The sequence below is a fragment of the Erinaceus europaeus genome, chromosome 3, assembly GCF_950295315.1.
Source record: "Erinaceus europaeus chromosome 3, mEriEur2.1, whole genome shotgun sequence".
In the NCBI taxonomy this organism is placed as follows: domain Eukaryota; kingdom Metazoa; phylum Chordata; class Mammalia; order Eulipotyphla; family Erinaceidae; genus Erinaceus; species Erinaceus europaeus.
In genome coordinates, this window is record NC_080164.1 from 47,072,640 (window position 1) to 47,098,218 (window position 25,579).

Here is a 25,579-nt window from a genome sequence, read left to right on the forward strand (position 1 = left end):
TCATCCTTCTCTTTCTCACTTATCTCACTTAATATGATTCCTCCAAGCTCCATCCAAGATGAGGTGAAGAAAGTGAAATCACCATTTTTAATAGCTGAGTAGTATTCCATTATGTATATATACACCACAGTTTATTCAGCCACTCATCTATTGTTGGACACCTGAGTTGCTTCCAGGTTTTGGTTATTACAAATTGTGCTGCTATGAACATAGGTATACACAATTTTTTTTTAAATTATTTATAAAATGGAAACGCCAACAAGACCATAGGATAAGAGGGGTACATTTCCACACACTTCCCACCACTGGAACTCTGTATGCCATCACCTCCCCTGATAGCTTTCCCATTCTTTATCCCTCTGGGAGTATGGACCCAGGGTCACTATGGGGTGCAGAAGGTGGAAAGTCTGGCTTCTGTAATTGCTTCCCCACTGAACATGGACATTAACAGGTCAATCATACTCCCAGTCTGTCTCTCTCTTTCCCTAGTGGGGCAGAGCTCTGGGGAAGCAGGCCTCCAGGACACATTGGTGGGGTTGTCTGCACAGGGAAGTCCAGTTGGCATCATGGTAGCATCTGGAATCTGGTGGCTAAAAAAGAGGTTAACATGTAAAACAACAAACTGTGGACTAATCACGAACTTAAAGGCAAGAATATTGCAGGTGAAGATTTGTGGTCTCCCTTTTGGAAAAAGCTAGACATACAAAATTTTTATTGGATGGGTGTGTTTGATTCCTTAGGATCTATCCCCAGGCAAGGAATTGCAGGGTCATAATGAAGGTCCACTTCTAGCCTGAGGGTTCTCCAAACTGCTCTCCACAAGGGCTGGACTAATTTACATTCCCACCAGCAGTGCAGGAGGGATTTGCATTTTCAATTGTTTCTCAAGTCTTTGCTACCCTAGTCCACAATTTGAGAACTGCTATTCTCAAGAAAGCTGAATTACCCAGGAAAGTTTGGGAGGGGAAAAAAAATCAGTTAAGGGGACTTTTATTGCACTTTGGGTGACATAAAGGGGCTAGATATACTCAGCGCTAGGGATAAAATTTAGGCCGTTATTCTTGCAAGTCTTGAGTTCTACCTCTGTGTCACCTCCTCAGCCTCTCCAGAGAATATATATATTTTTTATACTGGGGTGTTGATGGTTTACAGTGGAGTTGTTGACACATGGGTACGATTGGTTTCTCATTTCCCCAAGATACATGTCCGCAAAACACTCTTTTAAAATATTTATTTATTTTCCCTTTTGTTGCCCTTGTTTTATTGTTGTAGTTATTATTGTTGTTTTTTATGTCGTTGTTGTTGGATAGGACAGAGAGAAATGGAGAGAGGAGGGGAAGACAGAGGGGGAGAGAAAGACACCTGCAGACCTGCTTCAAGGCTTGTGAAAAGACTCCACTGTAGGTGGGGAGCTGGGGTCTCCAACCGGGAAACTTTCGCGGGTCCTTGCGTTTTAAGCCACGTGCCCGACCCCCAGCAAAACACTCTGACTGCCAACTTACGTCCCCCTCCACCAATATGCACCAGGACCCCAAAGCCCCCTCCCACCAGACTCCTTTCTGTCCTCCATCTCTAGATAATCTTTTGAAGTAATCACAATAGGGCAAGCAGAAGCTTCTAAGTGACAGTAGGGCAAGTTTAGGGTTGGGAAACAGCATCCCAGCTGCAGAACCCAGGAAGAAAGCCAATTCTAACATGTGTGGAGAGTGCTGCATGTCTAATCTCGACCTCCTGTGCAAACCTATAGATTTCTCCCCCACATCCCAATTTCCGCAGTAGGTAGGCTCCCTAACAGCCAGGAGCAATTGGACCTCACCCATTTGTAGTAACGCCTCCCACCGCCGGTAGGGGGCGCTCTTCCCCGCCCCCGCTAGTGGTAGGTAGGTCTGCGCCTGCGCGGGAACTTCTGCGTCTCGGCTAGGAGCGAAGTCTACCCGGATTAAGATGGCGGCGGCAGCGGCGGCGGCCCGGTTGGGCTGGGGAGCTGCAGCCGCTGCCGCGGGGCTGCGTAGTCGGTAGGTGACGAGTCTGGGATTCCTCATTGGGATGCCACTGGACATAATAAAGGAAAGTAGTAGCCGCTTCGCTCAGCCTCCCTCAAACGGGTTGGGAGCGGTAGGGCTCAGGTCGAGCCTTTGAGTGGGTCGGCGGTTTCGGGCTTCAGCGCCGAAGTGGGCGGCCGCCGGCGGACTCAGGGGCTCGGCCCCGGGGCGCGGACGCGATGCCCGAGCTCCTCCCGGAGGCTGGCAGACACCGAAAGGAGAGGCAGCTTTTAAATCCCGGGGCCGCGCCAGCCATTCTACCACGTGCACCCTGCTCCTGTCTGTCAAACACCCACCCAGAATGTAAACAAAGGTGTCGGCGGGCGCCCTCCCTGCTCCCCACTTTCCCTGGGAGGCTCCGGGGGTGGGGGGGCCTCTGTGGGGTCACCAGCTGGCGAGTGACGGGAACTCATCAGTGTCCCTCCTTGCATCTCCCGTGACTTCTGTCAGTGTGGGATTAGGTGAATGACCCTGACGATTTAAGGGGTTGTACCCTGTACCCCGGCTTTGTTTTGTTTTTGGAAGAAAAAAAAGGACCGATCGAGGGTTTGACCTTCAGTTAGTGCAAGTGATAGTCTTAAAGTTTTGATGCATCTCCTAAAGAAATCAAAGAGTCCAGAGGGATGTTTTTGGTAGTCATCTGCCTCCATTGCTTGTACTTGACAATCTGAATAATTTGACTTATTCTACTAGATTAAAATCGTTTTATGTAATATATATGCATATAATTTTGGATAGAGACAGAAATTGAGAGGGGAAGATAGAGATTGAGAGAGACTCAGAGAGAAAGACACTTGCAGCACTGCTTCATCACTCCTAACAGGTGAGGACTGGGGGCCTGAACCCGGGTCCTTGCGCCAATTGCAGTATGTGCGCTCTGCCAGAGGCACCAGCGTCCGGCCCCTCCTTACAATATTTTAAGTACTTTATTTGTTTTACATTGAGATTGGGAAGGAAGGGGGAGATAGTGAGATGCCTGCAGCACTGCTTTACCACTCTCGCGGCATCTTCCTGCTGCAGGTGGAACCAGGGCCTTAAACCTAGGCCCTTGCACGTGGTAGCTTGTGCACTCAATCAAGTGCGCCACCTCCCTGCCCCACTAGTTTTTTGTTTGCTTGCTTTGTTTTTTTAACCTTTGGTTTGTTTCTTTGAGAGAGAACTCCTGCCATTTATAGTGTTCCATTTATTTATTTATTTATTTATTTATTTTAATGTTGTGTCATAGATGCAAGGGTTGCACTCTACACTGCTGAGCCACCTCTCTATTTTATTGTTTAAAATTTGTGTGTGTGTGTGTGTGTGTGTGTGTGTGTGTGTTGTTAATGAGAGAGAACCAGTGTGTGTGTGTGTTGTTAATGAGAGAGAGAACCAGAATATCACTCTAGTACATGCAGTGCTAGGGATCAAACTCAGGACCCCATGCTTGAGAGTCCAGAGCTTTAGCTTCTTTACTACCTCCCAGGCCTCAGTCAGAATTACATATGTTTGTTTGTGCAATTTCACTACTTCTGGATCCTTTTTTCACTCAGAAAGAAAGAAAAAAAGAGTAAGAGACACCACAGCACTAAAGCTGTGGCACCTCCCATGTAGTCACTCTCTTGACAATATGCTGATAATTGAGCACTCTCTGGGCCCAGACATGGCTTTAGTTTGTCTTATCTGTTGCTTTTCCTCTGGGCTTAATGAACAAAAACACTGCTCTTCAACTAGTCAGAACAGTTAGACAAAGGTGCTGCTTTGCCATGTGCTTAAACATTGAGAGCATCCCGGTACTGTCCCCATTGCTTCTGAAGTTTCCCCTTTAGTTCCCCATACAGTAGCCAGGGATTTGAACAAGGCGACATGTGCACTCTACCAGGTCAGCTATTTCCTGGCACCAGTGGTATCTCTTTTTAATGAAATGCAGCTGAAAATAACCAGAGAAATGTTTTTTTTTATAATGATTGTATATATTTTAAATTATCCTTATGCATGTACAAACTATTATATTTACTGTTGAATTTAAAACATTAATTCCCCAATAAAGAAAGAAAAAAAAGAAAATAAAATTATCCAGTCATTTCTGTAAAATTCAAATGTAATGGATAATAGTAATTTAAGCTTAATTTTAAAGTCACTTGCATTGATTTATAAAAATTTTTACTAAAGTCGTTTTATTTCCTTTCCCTGTAATAGTTTTTTTTTTTTTTTCCCCTCCAGGGTTATTGCTGGGCTCGGTGCCTGCACCATGAATCCACCGCTCCTGGAGGCCATTTTTCCCCCTTTTGTTGTAGCCTCGTTGTGGTTATTATTATTGCCATTGTTGATGTTGTTCGTTGTTGGATAGGACAGAGAGAAATGGAGAGGGGAGGGGAAGACAGAGGGGGAGAGAAAGATAGACACCTGCAGACCTGCTTCACCACCTGTGAAGCGACTCCCCTGCAGGTGGGAAGCCGGGGGCTCCAACCGGGATCCTTCTGCCGGTCCTTGCGCTTTGCGCTACATGCGCTTAACCCACTGCGCCACCGCCCGCCCCCCGCCCCCGTCCCCCGTAATAGGTTTTATAGTACTTATTCCTTTTAAATTTTGAATCATGTGACTTTTACTTAGTTAAAAAAAAAAAAAAGAAACAAAGAAAGATAATATTTTGTTGTTAGCGGTGGGGCTTCACTGTTCCAGGCTAACTTTTTGATATATAGAGAGACAAAGAGAGGGATAGATACTACAGCACTGAATGCCACTCCAGGATAGTGGGGACTAGGCTTGAACCTGGGTGACATGTTTGGTGTACCATCTGGGTGAATTATTTTGCCTGCCCCCCAAGTTCTCATTTTGTAGTTCTTTGTCTTCCTGATGCATGCTAAGAGTTTGTGACTCCAAACTAAACCACTTAAGGTAGATACATTACATTCTTTCACAATTGATATTGTACTACCCTCTGTACACTTAGTTATCTATCAAGCCTATACATTTCTACCCGTGCTTGTCTGTAAATTTTAAATAATGCTTGCATCAGCCTGGGAATTATCAGTACACAGTATTTCTGAGATCAGACTCCTACATGGGTCTAGATCAGATCAAAGCATTGAAATTGGAAGTTCACGAGGCTAAGCCTGTACTACAGAACCACCCACAGTGGGATATAGCAATAGAAGGTGACGAAGACCAGGAGGACAGTGAGAGCTTTGAAGATAGTTTTGAGGAAGAGGAAGAAGAAGAGGAAGATGATGACTAAACAGCACTATAAATGGACCACAACATTTGCTGTCTGGGAAGTGTATAATAAACCAGAAATGGTATAGAACTAATGTTGAGGGAGGTATTGGTTCTTTCCTAGAAATGGGTGCATAATATATAACTAGGCAGTGGTGGTACCTTGGCATGGTCTGAAGCAAAAAATGCTGGAGGCTTGTCAAAGCCTGTCAAGCGTGGGATTAAGCATATATGTGATCTGGAAATTTGATGAAGCTTTTGCTATCACTGTCCGAAAGTGTGGGCCATGCATCATCTGTTCAGTACATGATCCCAGTAAAAGTAAAGGCAGATGGCAAATGAAAAATATGTATATATATATATATATACTGCTTGCCTAAGGAAGGAAGAGCAATATTGTAAATAGAAAATGAGATTATGTGTTTTATGTGTGAGAAGAAGCAGCTTAAGCACTGATTATCTCTCTTTTACTTTTTTTTTTTTTTTTTTCCAAGTTCTTGCTTGTTTTTCTGACTAGAGCACTGTTCAACTCTGGCTTATGGAGCTGTTAGGGACTGAACTTGGAACCTCTAGTATCTCAAGCATGAAAGTCCTTTGCCTACACCACTTTATTATTTCCCTGGCTGACTATATCTCAAAATGTAATTTTATTTGTTTTTGAATATAGATTCTGTCATATGATGAATCCATATATGAGACAGAAGCAACCTCTACATTGGTTTGGACAAAGGCCACTTTTCCCAATACCTGAAGCCTTGCGTCAAACAGGTAAAATTTCACCTCTTTTAGAGCAAGTTAAAACTTTTGAAACTATGCTTCAGTAAGAATTTGTGCATGGGGGGTTGGGCGGTGGCACAATGGGTTAAGTGCATGTGGCGCAAAGCGCAGGGACCGGCATAAGGGTCCAGGTTCAAGCCCCTGGCTCCCCACCTGCAGGAGAGTCGCTTCACAGGCAGTGAAGCAGGTCTGCAGGTGTCTGTCTTTCCCCCTCTCTGTCTTCCCCTCCTCTCTCCATTTCTCTCTGTCCTATCCAACAATGAACAACATCAACAATGGCAATAATAATAACCACAACGAGGCTACAACAAGGGCAACAAAAAGGGGGAAAAATGGCCTCCAGCAGTGGTGGATTCATGGTGCAGGCACTGAGCCCAGCAAAAACCCTGGAGGGAAAAGAAAAAAAAAAAAAGAATTTCTGGATGATAAAAGATGAAAATGTGTAAGTTTCTACTCAGGAGTCCATAAAAAGAACTTAGCATTTTCCTTCTTATAATACTGGTACATTCTGTACTCATATTCTTGGCATTAGATTTCTAGAGTTCCTAGGTCAATGTCTAGTTTATTATATCTGTGAACTCTCATTGTCTTGTATAACACATTCTTTGGAACATAAGTTGCTCAACAGATGATTCCTGAAATGGAAATATTATAAAATGAAGCTATAAATGAGTTTGTGTTTCAAAGGATCAAATGTACTTGAAGCTGCTTCCTCCTTATTTTGACATTTCTAGCTGTCATCCAAACCTTAGAACATAGTGCTTATATAGTCCTTACAAAATAAACTTTCAGGGACTTTTTTTTTTTTTTCTGGATGTTGGATCTGGAAGTCATTTTTCTTTTAATGTGCTGCCATGTGATGAACCCAAGTCTTTCTGCATATGTTATATAGCTGAGTGACTTCCAGAGCCCAATTAAAAATATTTTTATTTATAGAAACCCAGTAGGGATAGGGGTAAATAGCATAATGGTTATGCAAAGAGACTGTCATGCCTGAGGCTCCGAAGTCCCAGGTTCAATCCCCCAGCACCTCCATAAGCCAGAACTGATCAGTGCTCTGTTTAAAAAAGTGGTAGGTAGCTCTCGGCCTTAGCGCCATCTTCCTAGAACCCTTTCCATGATGAGAGCCAAGTGGAGGAAGAAGCGAATGCGCAGGCTGAAGCGCAAAAGAAGAAAGATGAGGCAGAGGTCCAAGTAGACTTGTGCACCCATGGAAGCCATGAGAGCAGAAATAAGGGATGCCGGAGGCCAGAGGCGCTGGTACAAATTGGACTTCTGTGCTGCAGCCTAGAACTTGTTTTCAGCGGATCTAGAACCTCATCACCATTTGATCCTACACGATCATCTTGAGTGACCTTCATTGCTTATACCAAGACACAGTCCCTTTTGCTCCTTTGCCTTAGACTTGTCATTCTGGACTAGTTCTGCTCTCCTTGTGGCTGAATGTAACCCGTGTACAATAAATAACCTCTTCTGCTATCTTAACTGAAGGGAGAGAAAAAAAAAAAAGTGGTAGGTAGTGCAGCAGGTTAAGCACGCATGGCTTGAAACACAAGGACTAGCTTAAGGATTCCAGTTTGAGCCCCCGGCTCCCCACCTGCAGGGGTTTTCCTTCACGGGTGGTGAAGCAGGTCTGAAGGTGTCTATCTTTCTTTCCCCCTCTCCGTCTTCCCCACCTCTCTCAATTTCTCTCTGTCCTATCCAGCAACAACAACAGCAATGGAAGCAATGAAAATAACAAGGGCAGGGAGTCCGGCGGTAGCGCGGCAGGTTAAGTGCACGTTGCGCAAAGCGTAAGGGCCAGCGTAAGGACACTGGTTCGAGCCCCCTAGCTCCCCACCTGCAGGGAAGTTGCTTCATAGGTGGTGAAGCAGTTCTGCAGGTGTCTTTCTTTCTCTCCCCCTCTGTCCTATCTAACAACAATGACATCAATAATAACTACAACAACAATAAAAAAGGGCAACAAAAGGGAAAATAAATAAATAAATATAGAATAATATGGGCAACAGAAATGGGAAAAATGGCCTCCAGGAGCAGTGGATTCGTAGTGCAGGCACTGAGCTCCAGCGATAACCCTGGAGGCAATAATTAATTAGTTAATTAATTAAAAGAAAAAGAAAAAAACCCAGAGGCAGCTGTGTACCCAGTTGAGCATACCTTACCATGTTAATGACCCAGGTTCAAGCCTCTGGTTCTCAATTCATACCAAATGATATTGCATCTGCTGATCCCAACCTAATCAATGCAACGATACTGCCTCAGAATGCTTCAGACTTCAGACTGTGTCCTGAAATGTCAGGTGTGGAATGTTAACCCTTCACCCTCATTACTTGGGTGAGACCTTTCCTTTCATAGGATTCTCTAATTCCATTCCAGGAGGTTCACTTCCTAACAAAATCCAAAACCTAGATATAGACCAGGTCCCGTAAGAGAGTATATGTTCACATTTATCTATAAATTAGGGCAAAATATATACCTGAAAGCAAAAATACACAATAGTCTGTAGTGGCATACTTTAACGATGACTCTTTAGTCACTTCAGGCCACCCCATCAGCTGGGGCCCTCTTTGGGGAGTCCTGAGATTCCCAAACAGACATGATGGGCCTAGACCTCAAATAAATCCCTCTCTCCATTGTTACTGGTCATTTCTATCAGAAACAACACAATAGACCCCTTTGTGGGCCCCCATAGGACCTTGCCCTCAACATGGATCAACAATGGAAGAGAATGCTCCATCCTCTGAAGGGAGGCTGGACAACATACTCTATGCTACACCTGAGGAAGATGGGTCGATATTGGGGCAGCCTGGAATGTTCCTACTCATGACCACAGAATGTGAGCTCAGATCTACAGGGATGCAGAGGTCACATAGGCTCCTAAGTTGATTATGGGCCCCAGATCACATCAAATCGATGGGGTTTATAGTCAACAATATTTATACCCCTTTCCCATGTTTGGGAGCTACTCTCTTCCCTGATCCAGCTTTCTGGTCCTTTTTCCATCCATGACATCATCTCCCCAGACAATAACTTGGATCCACTGGCATATCAGATTTCAGGCTCAGGGAAAAAAAAACTAACAAACTAGTATAGCTACAGGTCTTTTTGGAATATAACTAAAATATGCCTACTAGTTATCTATAAAATATAGACCCCCCAAATCTTCATCTGAACTATTCCAGCCTTTAGGTTCATGATTAGTCAATGGTTTGTTTGGTTTCATATGTTAACTTTCTTTTCAGCCACCAGGTTCCAGATGCTAGCATGATGCCAACCAGACTTCCCTGGACAGACAACCCCACCAATGTGTCCTGGAGCTCCGATTCCCCAGAGCTCTTCCCCCCTAGGGAAAGAGAGAGACAGGCTGGGAGTCTGGATCGACCTGTCAATGCCCATGTTCAGCGGGGAAGCAATTACAGAAGCCAGACCTTCCACCTTCTGCATCCCACAATGACCTTGGGTCCATACTCCCAGAGGGGTAAAGAATAGGAAAGCTATCAAGGGAGGGCATGGGATGCAGAGTTCTGGTGGTAGGAATTGTGCGAAGTTGTACCCCTCTTATCCTATGGTTTTGTCAATGTTTCCTCTTTATAAATTAAAAAAAAAAATTAAGAGGAAAGGGGAAGATAGAGAGGGGGAGAGAAAGATAGACACCTGCAGACCTGCTTCACCCCTTGTAAGGTGATCCCTATACAGGTGAGGAGCCAGGGGCTCAAACAGCACTTTGTACTATATGCACTTAACTCGGTGTGCCACCACCCTCCCCATACCTGTACATCTTTATCCTTTTTATCGCTTAAGAAATTCCAAGTGTTTTAGGAGCTCAGTACCAGAAATGAGGATGAAAACTAAATATATAGTTCACAATTTCACAGGGAATGAAGACTAGACAGTAGACATTAATTGTGTTTTCCAGGCCATTAGAATATCTGGTCAGGGCCTGGGCGGTGGTGCAGCGGGTTAAGCACACATGCTGCGAAGTGCAAGGATCCTGGTTCAAGCCACCAGCTCCCCACCAGCAGGGGTGTCGCTTCATGGGCAGTGAAGCAGGTCTGCAGGTGTCTATCTTTCTCTCCCCTGCTCTGTCTTCCCCTCCTCTCTCCATTTCTCTCTGTCTTTTCCAAAAATGACAGCAACAGCAACAACAGTGATAAACAACAAGGGCAACAAAAGGGAAAAAGTAGCCTCCAGGAGTAGTAGATTCATAGTGCAGGCATCGAGTCCCAGCGATAACCTTGGAGGCAAAAATAAGAATACTACAGGAAGTTGCACACTGTTTTTCTTATCTTGGAGGAGGAGAAAGAAAGGACACTTGGGAATAATAATAAGTATTGGTGTGACTTAGAAAGGAGGTGAAGGCAGGGCCATAGCAATGAGTAAGACAATTTTACAAGCTGCTGAAATAAGAATCCCATGGTCACTGGCATGTGTTAAAAGGATATAGAATATATTAAGCACTTAATTAGATCTAATAACATGAACACAGAATACAGCTGAAATAAATCTTTTTTTTTTTTTTTGAGAGCTTGTTTGGAGGTTCTGTTGAAGGGATAAGAAGAGGAACAGCCTCTGTTTCCATTCTGAGAGTTCACGTCTAATCTTAACAACGAATTGATGAGAGCATGATTATTCAAATAAATTAAACTTTTATTGAAAACAAAATATGTTGGGGAAAGAGAGAGAGAGAAGAAAACTCATAAGCTTTATGGTCACATGGTGATCCCAAGAGAGAGAGTGAGCAAAGGAGAAAAGGAAAAGACTTCCATGATGCTGTCAGGGCCAAAGAGAGAGCTTGAGAGAGAGCCAGAACCCACTCTTCTTTCTGGGCTGTAAACTCAAAGCCCGCCTCTACCTCCCAAGCCCCACCTGTAACCACTCCTATCTCTGAGTGGTCCTCCCACCAACATGCCAGCCTCACCTGAAGTTACTCCCACTGGCTGGGGTAACTTCTCCCTCTACAGTTCTAGCAGGGGAGTGCAGTTACATATACCCTAAACTGAAGACGGGTCCTTTAATAATTTTTTTTTTTTTTTGCCACCACGGTTACAGTTTTCTAAAATAGATGTTAGTTCATGGATTTCTCTGTTTTATCAAATAAATAAAAGTAAAAATAATTTGAGTTTGTTTACCTTTGTGTATGGTGACATGTGGTTGTCCTGTTGTTCATTCTTCTACATATGGCCACCCACTTTTCCTTAAACCATTTGTAGAAACTTTCCTTTCTCTGTCTAATGACCTGAGCCCCCTTTTCAAAAATCATCTATTTATAAGTCTGAGGGTTTACTTCTGGGCTCTCAATTATTTTTTTAATTGATTAATTTTATTGTATTATCATTCTTTGTTTATTGGATAGCGACAGCCAGAAGTTGAGAGGGAAGGGGGAGATAGAGAGGGAGAGAGGCAGGCACCAGCAGCCCTGCTTCACCATGTGTGAAGCTTTCCCCTTACAGGTGGAGGCCAGGGGCTTGAACCTGGGTCCTTGTGCACTGTAATATGTATGCTCAACCAGGTGTGCCACCACCTGGCCCCCTGGGCTCTCAGTTCTATTCCATTGATATGAATGTTTATTTTTGTTCCAGTACCATACAGGTTTTTTGTTTGTTTGTTTGTTTGTTTGTTTGTTTGTTTTTACAAGAGCACTGCTTAGCTCTGGTCTAAGGTGGTGTAGAGGATTGAACCTGGAACAGTGGAGCCTCAGGCATGAGAGTCTCTTTGCATCACCATTATGCTCTCTGCCCCCACCCATCCATATAGTTTTGATTACTTTAATATAGTTGTAAGTCAGGGAATGTGATGGCTCCATTTTTGTTTTCTGTTTTTTCCTCAGCATTGCCTTGGCAATTCTGTTTTTTTGCGGTTCCAGAGAAACTTCTATAGCATTTACTCTATTCCATTAAAGAAGTTCATTTGGATTTTTATAGGGATTGTATTCAATTTATATATTACTTTTATTAAGATATTGAGCTTATCATTTTTTAAATTAAAAAAAAATTAGTTTTTTTATTATCTTTATTTTATTTACTGGATAGAGCCAGTCAGAAATTGAGAGGGATGGGGGAGATAGAAAGAGACAGAGAGACAGACACCTGCAGACCTGTTTCATTGCTCATGAAGCTTCCCCTGCAGGTGGGGACTGGGGCTTCGAAACTGGGTCCTTGTACATTGTATCGTGCGCTCAGCCAGGTGTGCCACCACTTATCCCCTATTTTTGAAAATTTTTAGATTTATTTTGCTACTAGAGCTTCATGCCTGTGTGATTTCCACCATTCTTGATGGACTTAAATTTTCTTTTTTTATTTATTCCAGATTGGGGTGGAGGGGGGAACAGATGTGTGTGCAAAGGAGGACCACCACAGCACTGCTCTACTGCTTGTGAAATGTCCCCTTTGCATGATGCTCCTGTGTTATGCCCAGAGGCTTGAATCTGGATCCTTGTACATAGTGAAGTATGTGCTTTATTGGGCATCCCTCTCTGGCCCTTGTGTGTGTGTGTGTGTGTGTGTGTGTGTGTGTGTGTGTGTATGTGTGTGTGTATTTTGTCCTCCAGGGTTATTTCTGGGATTTGGTGCCTGTACTACAAATCCACTGTGCCTGGAGGCCATGTTTTTCCCTTTTGTTGCCCTTGGTTTTTATTGTCATCGTCCTTGTTATTCTTGTTACTGCTGTCATTGTTGTTGACTAGGACAGAGGGAAATTGAGACAGGAGGGGAAGACAGAGAAGAGGAGAGAAAGATAGACACCTACAGGCCTGCTTCACCACTTGTGAAGCGACCCCCCTTCAGGTGGCGAGCTGGGGGCTAGAACCAGGATCCTTACACTGGTCCTTGTGCTTGGTGCCATGTGTGCTTAACCCGCTGCGCTACTGCCTGACTCCCCAGCCCTCATTTTTAAAACTTCTTTTCTCTTTCTCCCTCCCTCCCTCCCTCCCTCCCTCCCTCCCTCCCTCCCTTCCTTCCTCCCTTCCTTCCTTCCTTCCTTCCTTTCTTCCTTCCTCCCTCCCTCCCTTCCTTTCTTCCTTTCAGAGCACTGAGAATGAATAGAAGGTTTCATACATGTGTAACACCACTGAACAGCCTTCCCAGCTCAGTTTAAATTTTTTTTTTATTATGGATATTTAGATGGGAAGATAAAGAAAATGAGAGACAGATGAGGGGATTTGGGCCAGGAGAGAGAGAGAGACCAAAGTACTGTTCCACCATCCAAGTACTTCCCTTTCGTGCTATCCATTGTGCTTGCATGTGCTGTCAAAATTGAAGCCAGGATGCCTTTGTAAAATGAGACAAGCTGTCTTTTTTACCAGAGCACTGCTCAGCTTTGGCTTATGGTGGTGTGGGGAATTGAACCTGGGACTTTGGAGCCTCCAGCATGAGAGTCTCTTTGCATAACCATCCTGCTGTCTACCCCCACTTACCAAGCTGTCTTCTCCATTTTTACTTATTTTTAGGATTTCCTTGGTCACAGTCACCAAGTGGTATTTATATAGGATAATGATTTTGGCAACATCTATGAGAATTTAGTTTTGATCTCTACTTCACCAAGGAAATGACTCAGCATCAATTATCTGGAACTGGATAGCAAGGCGCAAAAACAACTCAGCTGTCAAATTAAAATCTTCTCAGTAATGATTAAGAAAAGCTTTCCATATCAACTATATGTTTTGCCAAATTTAATCTTTCTTTAAATTTGAAGTAAATTTATTTCTGGTATTTTACTCTTTTTTCTTAATATATGTGATATAAGGATTATGACAGGATAGAAGATCTCTTTTCTTAAATATATTTTCCCATTATGCTTGGCATAAATATAGACTGGCAGTGTGCTTTGTGGTTAAGCTCTAGAAAATTGTCTGGCCTTGAATCTTGACTCTGTCACTTAACTGAGTCACTTTCAGCTTTAGTTTCCTCACATAAAAAAGAACTTAAAAGGGAGCCGGGAGGTAGCTCAGCGGGTTAAGTGCACGTGGCGCAAAGCGCAGGGGCCGGCATAAGGACCCCGGTTTGAGCCCCGGGCTCCTCACCTGCAGGGGAGTCACTTAACAAGTAGTGAAGCAGGTCTGCAGGTGTCTCTCTCTCCCCCTCTTTCTTCCCCTCCTCTCTCCATTTCTCTCTGTCCTATCTAACAACAACATTAATAACTACAACAACAATAAAAAATAGCAAAGGTAACAAAAGGGAAAATAAATAGATAAATATATATAAAAAATAGAACTCAGGAGTCAGGCGGTAGCGCAGCGGGTTAAGTGCACATGGCTTGAAGAAGAGACAAGCATAAGGATCCTGGTTCGAGCTCCCGGCTCCCCACCTGCAGGGGAGTCGCTTCACAGGTGAAGCAGGACTGCAGGTGTTTATCTTTCTCTCCTCCTCTCTGTCTTCCCCTCCCCTCTCCATTTTTTTCTGTCCTATCTAACAATGACGACATCAATAACAACAATAGTAACTACAACAACAATGAAAAACAATAAGGGCAACAAAGGGGAAAATAAATAAAAGAAAAAAATAGAACTCAAAAGAATGACTTCTTGGGAGGATTTAAGGACTAAATGATGCAATTCATACTGCATGCTTGGCACCATGCTCTACCCACTTTCACTACAGTGTACCCTCACTTAATGTCATGGGTAGACTCTTTGGAACTGGGTCTTTAAGGAAAACAACCTATGAAAAAAACAAAGCCAATTTTACTATGAATCTAATTGACATAAACGGGGGTTAAGTTCTGGGATGGACAAATAGTTCACCTGGTAGGATATCTGTATAGCCATGCATGTGGCCCATGGGAAGTGCTGTGGTAATGGAGAAAGTTTCTGTGCTATAGTGTCTCCCCCAGTTCTACAATAATAATAATAGTAAATTCAAAGCAATCTGGTATTAAACAATAATTTGTATTCATCATTTTTTCATTTGGAAACTGGTTCTTTTTTATTTTTTATGTGCCCACTTTTTATTTCATTTTTTAAAAATTTTTGTTTATAAAATGGAAATATTGACAAGACCATAGGATAAGAGGAGCACTACTCTACACAGTTTCCACCACCAGAACTCCATATCCCATCCCTTCCCCAATAGCTTTCCTATTCTTTATCCCTCTGGGAGTTTGGACCCAGGGTCATTATGGGGTGCAGAAGGTGGAAGGTCTGACTTCTGTAATTGCTTCCCTGCTGAACATGGTTGTTGACAGGTCAATTCATACTCCCAGGCTGTCTCTCTCTTTCCCTAGTGGGGCAGGCATCTGGGGAGGTGGGGCTCCAGGATACATGCTGGGGTCGTCTGCCCAGGGAAGTCAGGTTGGCATCATGATAACATCTGGAAAACCTGGTGGCTGAAAAAAGAGTTAACATATAAAGCAGAACAAATTACTGACTAATCATGAACCTAAAGGCTGGAATAGTGCAGATGAAGATTTGGGTATCATTTTCTAATCTGCTTATTCTAGTTCAGGGCTAAGAGTGGAGTGGCCAATGTCAACTACAGTGTCTCAAGGATGCCTGTCCATCATAGCACACTCACGTACCTTTACTCAGACTTCAACAACTTTGACAATAAATCTTACCTGTACATCTTTAGGATGTGAAGGAAAACTGGAATTCTCAGAGGAAACACTGGCAGATTTAGGAAAATGAGCAAGCAGTGGCCCTGGCTGAACATTATAATGTAGTGGTATTGTTATTGCAGGACCTGCTATATGTAGTCAGTTTTAGTTATTTTTATAGATTATCAATATATTTTAACATGCCTCTTTAAAATTATTGTTTTTCTTTTTTGATCTGGATGTTTAGTCTCATAATGATAAAAACCTGCTTAACAGTTTTTTTTTTTAGGCAGTTTCTTAATTTGTAAAATAGGAATTAATAGTACCTTCTTCCTAAGGTCTTTTAAAAATGTTTTATTTATTTATTCATTTATTGGATAGAGACAGACAGAGAGAAATGGGGAGGTAGAGGGGTAGAGAGAAAGAGAGCCACCTGCAGTACTGCTTCACCTCAAAGGAAGCTTTCCCCCTGCAGTTGGGGACCAGGGGCTTGAACCTGGGTCGTTGCTCATGGTTACATATGTAACACAACCTGGCCCCCTTCCTACGGTCTTTAAAGGCTTACAAAAATTTAAAGCACTTGATGTGTACCTGGCATGTAATAAATAAACACATGGTAAGTATTGGTTATTCTAAGTCACTAACTTTATTATCTTAAAGAGAATGTTGACACTGGTAAAAAAACAATGTAGTTGTTTACAGTATTAATATCACAGTGATGATGATTTATAGTTATGTTAAGCTACCAAATAAAATCTAAGACGAAAGCAAAAGTACACAATAGTCTGCAGTGAGTCAATATAAAGTTCATAATGAAATAATGTCTACTTAGAGTTAGATACCCTCCTCACCCACTTCCTATTACACTTCCCTCACTCACTCCAAAGCTAACCTTATCAAAGCAAGGACTGCAAAAGCTGAATAAGGGGAAAAGACTGGCATACTTTGATGACTCTTTAGTCACTGTCAGGCCATTCTATCAGCTGGGGCCCTAATCGGGGAGTCCTGAGCTTCCCAAAGAGACTTGATGGGCCTAGACCTCCAATAAATCCCTCTCTCCATTGTTACCGGTTATCTCTATCAGGAACAACACAATAGACCCCTTTGTGGGTGAGACCTTTTCTTTCATAGGATTCTCTAATTCCATTCCAGGAGGTTCACATCCTAACAAAATCCCAAAACCTAGCTACAGAACAGGTCCCATAAGATAGAGCACATGTTCACATGTATCCATAAATTAGGACAAAATATATACCTGAAAGCAAAAATACACAATAGTCTGCAGTGAGTCAGTATAAAGTTCATAATGAAATAGTGTCTACTTAGACTTAGTTACCCTCCTCACCTACTTCCTATTACACTTCTCCCACTCCAAAGTTAACCTCATCAAAGCAAGGACTGCAAAAGCTGAATAAGGGCAAGAGACTGGCATACTTTAACGATGACTCTTTAGTCACTATCAGGCCACCCCATCAGCTGGGGCCCTCTTTGGGGAGTCCTGAGATTCCCAAACAGACATGATGGGCCTAGACCTCAAATAAATCCCTCTCTCCATTGTTACTGGTCATTTCTATCAGAAACAACACAATAGACCCCTTTGTGGGCCCCCATAGGACCTTGCCCTCAACATGGATCAACAATGGAAGAGAATGCTCCATCCTCTGAAGGGAGGCTGGACAACATACTCTATGCTACTCCTGAGGAAGATGGGTCGATATTGGGGCAGCCTGGAATGTTCCTACTCATGACCACAGAATGTGAGCTCAGATCTACAGGGATGCAGAGGTCACATAGGCTCCTAAGTTGATTATGGGCCCCAGATCACATCAAATCGATGGGGTTTATAGTCAACAATATTTATACCCTTTTCCCATGTTTGGGAGCTACTCTCTTCCCTGATCCAGCTTTCTGGTCCTTTTTCCATCCATGACATCATCTCCTCAGACAATAACTTGGATCCACCAGCATATCAGATTTCAGGCTCAGGGGAAAAAAACAAACTAGTATAGCCACAGGTCTTTTGGAATATAACTAAAGTATGCCTACTAGCTATCTATAAAACGGAGACCCCCAAATCTTCATCTGAACTATTCCAGCCTTTAGGTTCATGATTAGTCAACGGTTTGTTTGGTTTCATATGTTAACTTTCTTTTCAGCCACCAGGTTCCAGATGCTAGCATGATGCCAACCAGACTTCCCTGGACAGACAACCCCACCAATGTGTCCTGGAGCTCCGATTCCCCAGAGCTCTTCCCCATTAGGGAAAGAGAGAGACAGGCTTGGAGTCTGGATCAACCAACCTGTCAATGCCCATGTTCAGCGGGGAAGCAATTACAGAAGCCAGACCTTCCACCTTCTGCATCCCACCATGACCATGGGTCCATACTCCCAGAGGGTTAAAGAATAGGAAAGCTATCAAGGGAGGGGATGGGATACAGAGTTCTGTTGGTGGGAATTGTGTGGAGTTGTACCCCTGTTATCCCATGGTTTTGTCAATATTTCCTTTTTATAAGAAAAAAAAAATCTAAGTAAGATACCTAACTGATGATATGCTTTACTTAAGTGTAGGTTATTGCTGGAATCCATTGAGTAATGCTACTACTTGAACAATTAGGGAACTGACAGAAAATTTCACATAGTTAACACAGATATGTCAATACATTTCTTAATTGTCTTTAAAATAATTTATTTTTCAGCTAGAGCCATAATCCTTGTTTTCTTTTTTCTAATTTTCATAACTAATTTTAGTTTATTAAAATGAGTGCTTCCTACCTAAATTTGTTAACTATTGATTTTTCTAGAATAACATTCATCTTTTTTTCTCTTTTAGTGAGATACATGTTTATTCAAACACAAGATACACCAAATCCCAACAGCTTAAAGTTTATTCCAGGAAAGCCAGTTCTTGAGACAAGGACCATGGATTTCCCCACACCAGCTTCTGCATTTCGCTCCCCTCTGGCTAGGTATATTATATTTCATTTGCTTTCTTACCTTTCTTGAAAGATAAATAGCTAACCCTGAGGTTAAGGCAGCCTTATTTAAGTATTGCATTTTTACTCACACTGCTTTTATTTTTTTTCACTGTAGAGAATATTTTCTTTTCATGTAAATGAAGAATGAGTCAATATTGGTCTGGCAGGTGGACTCTTCTGGAAAAAAAAAAAAAGAAGAAGAAGAAGAAAGAGGCTCTAAAAAGTCTGAGGCTTTAAAAGTCTCAGGTTCAGTCCCCCATACCACCACAAACCAGAGCTGAGCAGTGCTTTGGTAGAAACAAACAAACAAAAAAAGTCTAACATCCAAAGATTTGCACTGGGTTACTAATGTTCTCATACCTGGGAGGATGCCTGTTTTGCCATGTGGGCAGCCCAGGTTCAGGTCTCCAGTATATCCAGGTGGGAGTACTTCTGCTCTAGAGGAACCTTTGGTGCTTTCATCTCTCTCTCTCTCTCTTTCTCTCTTTCTCTCTCTCTGCCTTCAGGGTTATTGCTGGGGCTCAGTACCAACACTACTAAACCATTGCTCCTGGCAGTGATGTTTTCAGTTTTGTTGTATAGGATAGGACAGAGAGAAATTCAGAGAGGAGGGGGAGAGAGAGGGAGAGAGAGATTGACACCTACAGACTTGCTTCACGGCTTGGGAAGTTTCCCCTGCAGGTGGGGAGCTAGAGGCTGGGAGCCAGGTCTTTTGTGTGTGCTTAATTGGGTGCACCACCACCTGGCCCCCTCTCTCACTTTATTTATTTATTTATTTAAAGTTTATACTAGGAAACATTTTGTGGCATGGCAGTGGCACATTCAGTTAAGTATTACCAAACATATTACCAAACGCCAGTACATGGATTTGAGGCCACTGCCTTTCTGCAGGGAATCTGCTTCAGAGTGGTGAAACAGGCCTGCTGTTGTCTGTCTTTCTCCCCCTCTCTCTGTCTCCCCATGTTCTCTCGGTCCTGTCTAATAAAAAAATTATAAGGGAATAAAGTGGCCACCAGGAACAGATTTGTAGTGCTTGCATCAAGCTAGAACAATAACCCTGGTGGAAAAAGAGAGAGAGAGAGAGAGGGGAAAGAAACACTTCTGGAAAATGGTAATATTTGAAAGATTTGTAGCCAAATCTTTTGATTTGAAAGATTTGTAGACAAATTGTTTATTTTATTTATTACAGGTGCATGTGCCCAGAGCCTTGTATATGCGCCCAGAGCCTTGTACATGCGCAATCCTATTAACTGCCTTCCGGTTCAGTGTTCATTCAGTGTTTTAGAGAAAAACAGAGAGGAGGGAAATAGAGAGATATACACTAAAATACCACGGGACTATGCATGGAGCACTAGCTGGTTTTGACCATGGGGCTGTCATGTGGGGCCAAGATTTTATGCATGGGAAGGAACATCAGTTTCTGCGGAGTCACCTCCCAGGCCAGGAATTTATATCTTGACTACAGAAAAAAATAAAGAAAGAAAGATCACCAAAATGATAACCATGGGCTAGAGAGACTGTTCACTGGGTAGGTTGCCTGGATTGCTATGTGCAAAAACCCAAGTGTGAATTCCAGCACTGCATGGGAGATTCTGTGACGATGAAGGATGCTCTGGTGTTAAGATGTCTCTTCCCTTCTCTGTGTCTCTGAATGAAAATGTGGTCCAGGACTGGTGAAATAGCTCACTTGGCTACTGTGCTTGGCCACCCGTATAACCCAGGTTCAACCCCACTCCCCCACCCCATATTGAAAGTAACTTCAGTGCTGTGGCCTCTCTCATTCTCTCTCTGCCTCTTTACCACTGTGTCTCTTAAGGAAAGGAATTCATGTTTTCATGTTCTTTGGATAAATGTCTAGAAGTTGTATTTCCATTTTTTTTTAATAAGGATCTCTAGGGGGCTGGGTGGTCGTGAACCTGGTTGAGCACACATATTACAATGTGAAAAGACCTGGGTTCAGTCCTCAGGACCTGCAGGAGGAAAACTTTGTGAACAGTGCTGCAGTGCTGCAGGTGTTTTTCTGTCTGTCTGTCTCTCTTTTTCTGTGTTCCCCCTTTCCCTTGATTTCTCTCTGTCTCTATCCAGTAAGTAAGTAAATAAAATTATAAAACAATTGTTAAAGGGTTCTCTATACCATTTTCCTTAGGGACTATACCTATTAATACCAGCAGACATCACTCTGGTACATGTGCTGCTGGGGACTGAACTTGGGACCTCACGCTTGAGAGTCAGTGCTTTGTCCACTGTGCCATCTCCCAGACCACCCAGGGATTTCTTTTTTTTTTTTTTTTTTTGTACCTCTAGGGTTATCGCTGGGTCTCAGTGCCTGTACTACAAATCCACTGCTCCCAGAGGCTATGTTTTCCCTTTTGTTGCCCTTGTTGTTTATAATTGTTATTATTATTGTTGTTGTTGTTGGCTAGGACAGAGAAATTGATAGAGGGGGAGAGAAAGTTAGATACCTGCAGACTTGCTTCACCACTTGTGAATAAACCACCCCCCACAGGTGGAGAGTTGGGGGCTCAAACCGGGATCCGCTATGTGCGCTTAACCCACTGTGCTACTGCCCAGCACACAGAGTTTTTTTTTAGTGTGGGCCTTTGCATATATGTTATTCTACCTATCTCAGGCCTGTTTTTCCCCATTCTTTTCAGAGACCAAGACATTGGGGGGGGGGGGAGCATAGGTACACAGAGCTCCTTCACCGTAATTGAGCTGCTTCTGTTGATGTCCTGATGTTCTTGTGTGGTACTGGTGCTGAACCTGGGCTGTCTCTAGTGCTAAGGAGTGTGCTCTGTGAGGGGAGCTGCCTCCCAGCCCTTGTTTCCAATTTTCTTCTTTTTTTTTATTTAATTTTTTTTTCTATTTTATTTATTTTTGGGCAGAAGCAGAGAGAAACTGAGAGGGAAAGGGATGAGAGAGAAGGAGAGACACCTGCAGACTTCCTTCACTGGGCCTTGACCCCAAGTCCTTGTGCACTCAGCGAGGTGTGCCACTACTCGGCTCCCTTGTTTTCCAGTTTTCTTGATGTAAGTCATTCTCACCAGTATGAAGTGGTAGCTTGCTGTGGTTTTGATTTTCATTTCATGGCAGTAAGTGCTGCTGAGCTTATTTTCATGTATATCTTCTTTGGTGAAGTATTTTTCAGATCTTCTATTTACTAAGTTGCTTTTTTTGTTGTTGTTGTTGACTTGTTTGATTTCTTTAAAAAATATTAGTATTTTAGTATTAGTTAACAAAATTGTAGAATTTCAGGATATAGTTCATACTACAGCCACCGCCAAAGTTCTGTGCCCCCACCCTCTGAGTGATAACTGCCATAGTTATCACAGTCTTGGAGACTATTTGACTACTTCTGTTTTTGTTTGTTTTGAAAGTTCATGTTTTTCAGCATCCATCTTGTCGGATATCAACCTCTTAACAGACATACCATGAACATATGGCTTCTCCCAACTACTGAGCTGCTTTTTAATTTTTGTGATAGTTTCTTTTAGTGTGTAAACTTTTTTTAAATGTTCATTTGTTTATCGTGAGATAGAGACTTCACATGAGATAGAGAGAGAGAGAAGTCAGAATGTCATTTGAGTATATTTGAACCAGAAATAGAACTGGATGGTTAATAGTTAAATAGTCTTCCTAGATGATCATTGTATAAAATGTGTAAAAACTAGAATCTGAGTTGTACTCATGGTAAAGCAGGTGTCATTTCAAGTGAGCTAACTTGCTGGTCTCAGGGATCTTTTTAAAACATTTTAATAAAAAATTGTTATTAGTTATGTACAAAATTATAAGATAATAGTTCTATACCCCTTATACCACCAAAGTTCTATGCCTTCCTCCTCCACCCCCCACCCCCAATGATAACCAAACCATCATAGTTCTTCAGGGAGTGTGTGTGTGTGTGTGTGTGTGTGTGTGTGTGTGTGTGTGTGTGTGTATGTGTGTTTTGGTGGAGGTATTTGTCTTGTTTTTAATTGCCACCAGTTATTGCTGGGGCTTGGTACCAGCCTTATAAATCCACTGCTCTTGGCAGCCTTTTTTTCTTTGTTATTTCTATTTTATTAGATAGGACAGAGAGTATTGACAGAGGAAGGGGAAGGAGAGAGAAAAATAAACAGCTGCATCCTTGCTTTACCACTTGTGAAGCATTCCCCGCTACAGGTGGGGAGCTGGGGCTTGATCCCAGGTCCTTGCTCATGGTATTATGTATGCTCAACCAGATGCATCACCACCCCACTCCCCAAGGAACTTTTTTTTATTCACTGAAAAGTTCTGTCATGTTCCTTGCATTCAGTTCTTTTGCTCCACCTACATGATGCAATAAATGACTTTTTTTTGTGACAGTGACTTAAAAATTACTTTCACTAGTTTTGTTAGATATAATTTTGTTTAAAGTTATGATATATGACATGATGATTGAAATATGTATTTATTGTAATAATTACCATACATTTACCATCTATCACACTGTCTTCCTTTTGCCTCTTTAGTTTTTGCCTTTTTATTTTTCATTTAATTGAAACCATATAGTCTTTTGTGTTATGCTTCTCTTATTTAGCACGATACTTTTGAGAATCATACTTTTCTTTGTGTTGATTGTTCTTTATTATTGAGTACTACATTTTATGGATATAATCTCTTTAGTTATTGACCAGTTGACAGATATTTCCAGATTTTACTGGTGACTATAAAGTTGCTATAAGAAAGCATGTGCATGCAAGGACTGGTGTAAGGATCCCGGTTCGAGCCCCTGGCTCCCCACCTGCAGGGGAGTCACTTCACAAGTGGTGAAGCAGGTCTGCAGGTGTCTAACTTTCTCTCCCCCTCTCTGTCTTCCCCTCCTCACTCCATTTCTCTCTGTCCTGTCCAACAATGACATCAATAACAACAATAATAGCTACAACAATAAAAAACAACAAGGGTAACAAAAGGGAATAAATAAATGTAAAAAAAAAATTTTAAAGCATGTGCAAGTCTTTTTGTGAAGAATATGTTCATTTCTCTTGGTTAAATAGCTAGGTATAGGAGTGCTTTGTTGTAGGGTAAAATAATAAAGCAGGACTGACTATGAGTTGGTAATTGTTTAAGATGGTGCTGTGCAGTATGTGAAGGTTCTTTTCTCTCTCTTTTTCTATGTGCATTCATACTTTTTCATAATAAAATATATTTTTTTACTTTTTATTTATCCACAGACAGTTATTTAGAATTGAAGGAGTAAAAAGTGTCTTCTTCGGACCAGATTTCATCACTATCACAAAGGTATGCAGGCTTATTTTAAAGTATGACATTAAGTACTTTTAATGTTCTTTGAGTCCGATGCCTCTATCCAGAATGTTCTTTCTTAGTGTATTCCACATATACTGTTACTTAACGTCTCATATTAAGTTTGCTTTTCACATTTCTCAAGTTAATTACTTAATAGATATGTAAAGTTGAAATTAATTATAGTCCACTAACCACAGTCTTTTTTCAAGAAGGGAGAAACTTGAGTTTTAGAAGATTAAGTGCAGTGACCCTGATTACATAGCTTGCTTCGACAGGACCAGGATTCAACCTTGACAGGAGTGGAATTTAGATTTCTAAGTATTATTTTTATTAATTCTTAGTATAAATTGATAGAGAGGAAAAAGATAAACTGTAGGGGGCTGGGTGGTGGTGCACCTGGTTAAGCACACATAGTACTAAGTACAAGGACCTGGGATCAAGCCCCTGGCTCTTCACCTGCAGGAGAGAACGCTTCACAGGTGGTGAAGTGGGTCTGCAGGTGTCTATCTCTCTCCTTTTCTATCTCCCCTCTTCTCTCAGTTTCTCTCTGTCCTATCCAATAAAATGGAAAAAATGGCAGTGAGGAGCAGTGGATTCATAGTGCTGGCACTGAGCCCCAGTGATAACCTCGGAGGCAATATATATATATATATATATATATATATATATATATATATATATATTTGATGAATCTAATAATTGAGTATACATCTCTTTTCAAAATGGGTTAGCGTTAGGTATATTCTCTTACCCAGCAATAACCTGCCGGACTAGCTTCGCGGGTTGGAGACAGACGACCAGGGACTCATGGCTGAGTTGTATGCAGTATCTCTTTATTCATGCAGAACACAGTGCAATCTAAGCCAAGCTAAACTAAACTAAACTAAACTAAACTGAAAACTCACAAACCTGTCCTTATATATACTTGCCAAGTAGGGTGTAAACAGAATGTGACATAGAGAGGGTGGAGAGAAAAGTGACTGGTGAAAATCAGGGTGTGACAAGGAAAGGGGTGGAGCAGGCGAGAATTCTACCACTGAACCACCAATGCCCTGGAGGGAGGGTGGTGCTTAGTTAACAATGGTTATGTAAATGGAATACAGTGTTAAGCAAGGGAGATTAAACCAAATGAAACAGAAGGGGTTTTTAGAAGCAGAATTAGAAGCATACCAACATAACCCTTCAGGATTTCATGGTGAACTGTGTCATTCTGCTTTATTGGGTCAACTTCTGAATCTCAAAAGATCAAGCTAAATAATGCTCTTCATTCTAACAGCTGAGGGGATCTATCCTAGAGAAGGCTGCTTTCTTTTTTTTCATTTTTAAATTAAAAAAATTTTTAAATTTATTTATAAAAAGGAAACACTGATAAAACCATAGGATAAGAGGCTTTCTTTTTCTTTTTCTTTTTTTTTATATTTACTTATTTTCCCTTTTGCTGCCCTTGTTGTTTAACATTGCAGTGGTTATTGATGTCGTTGTTGGTGGATAGGACAGAGAGAAATGGAGAGAGGAGGGGAAGACAGAGAGGAGGAGAGAAAGATAGACACCTGCAGACCTGCTTCACCTCCTTTGAAGCAACTCCCCTGCAGGTGGGGAGCCAGGGGACACAGGTGCGCTTAACTTGCTGTGCCACCACCCGACTCCCTAGAGGGTTTCTTTTTAAAAGCTTTATTACTTTGATATTAAAGAGAATGAGATCAGAGAGAGTGGATCAGAGCAGTGCTCAGCTCTGGCATAAGATGGTGCTGGGGATTGAACCTGTGGCCTCTAGTGCCTCAGCCATGCAAGCAGGTGCTC

At 42.1% G+C, this 25,579-nt stretch overlaps 1 protein-coding gene across 1 annotated transcript in view; it reads left to right on the forward strand.

Moving 5' to 3' along the window:
• Positions 1-1,877: 1,877 nt before the first annotated feature.
• The window catches only part of NFU1 (NFU1 iron-sulfur cluster scaffold), a 44,749-nt gene continuing 21,047 nt past the window's right edge, over positions 1,878-25,579 (forward strand). Inside the window, exons 1-4 of the mRNA XM_007521255.2 lie at positions 1,878-2,015; positions 5,902-6,002; positions 18,370-18,505; positions 23,707-23,773. Of these exons, the coding sequence (XP_007521317.1) occupies positions 1,945-2,015; positions 5,902-6,002; positions 18,370-18,505; positions 23,707-23,773 (375 nt within the window). The 5' untranslated portion in view covers positions 1,878-1,944. The remainder of the gene's footprint in view (positions 2,016-5,901; positions 6,003-18,369; positions 18,506-23,706; positions 23,774-25,579) is intronic.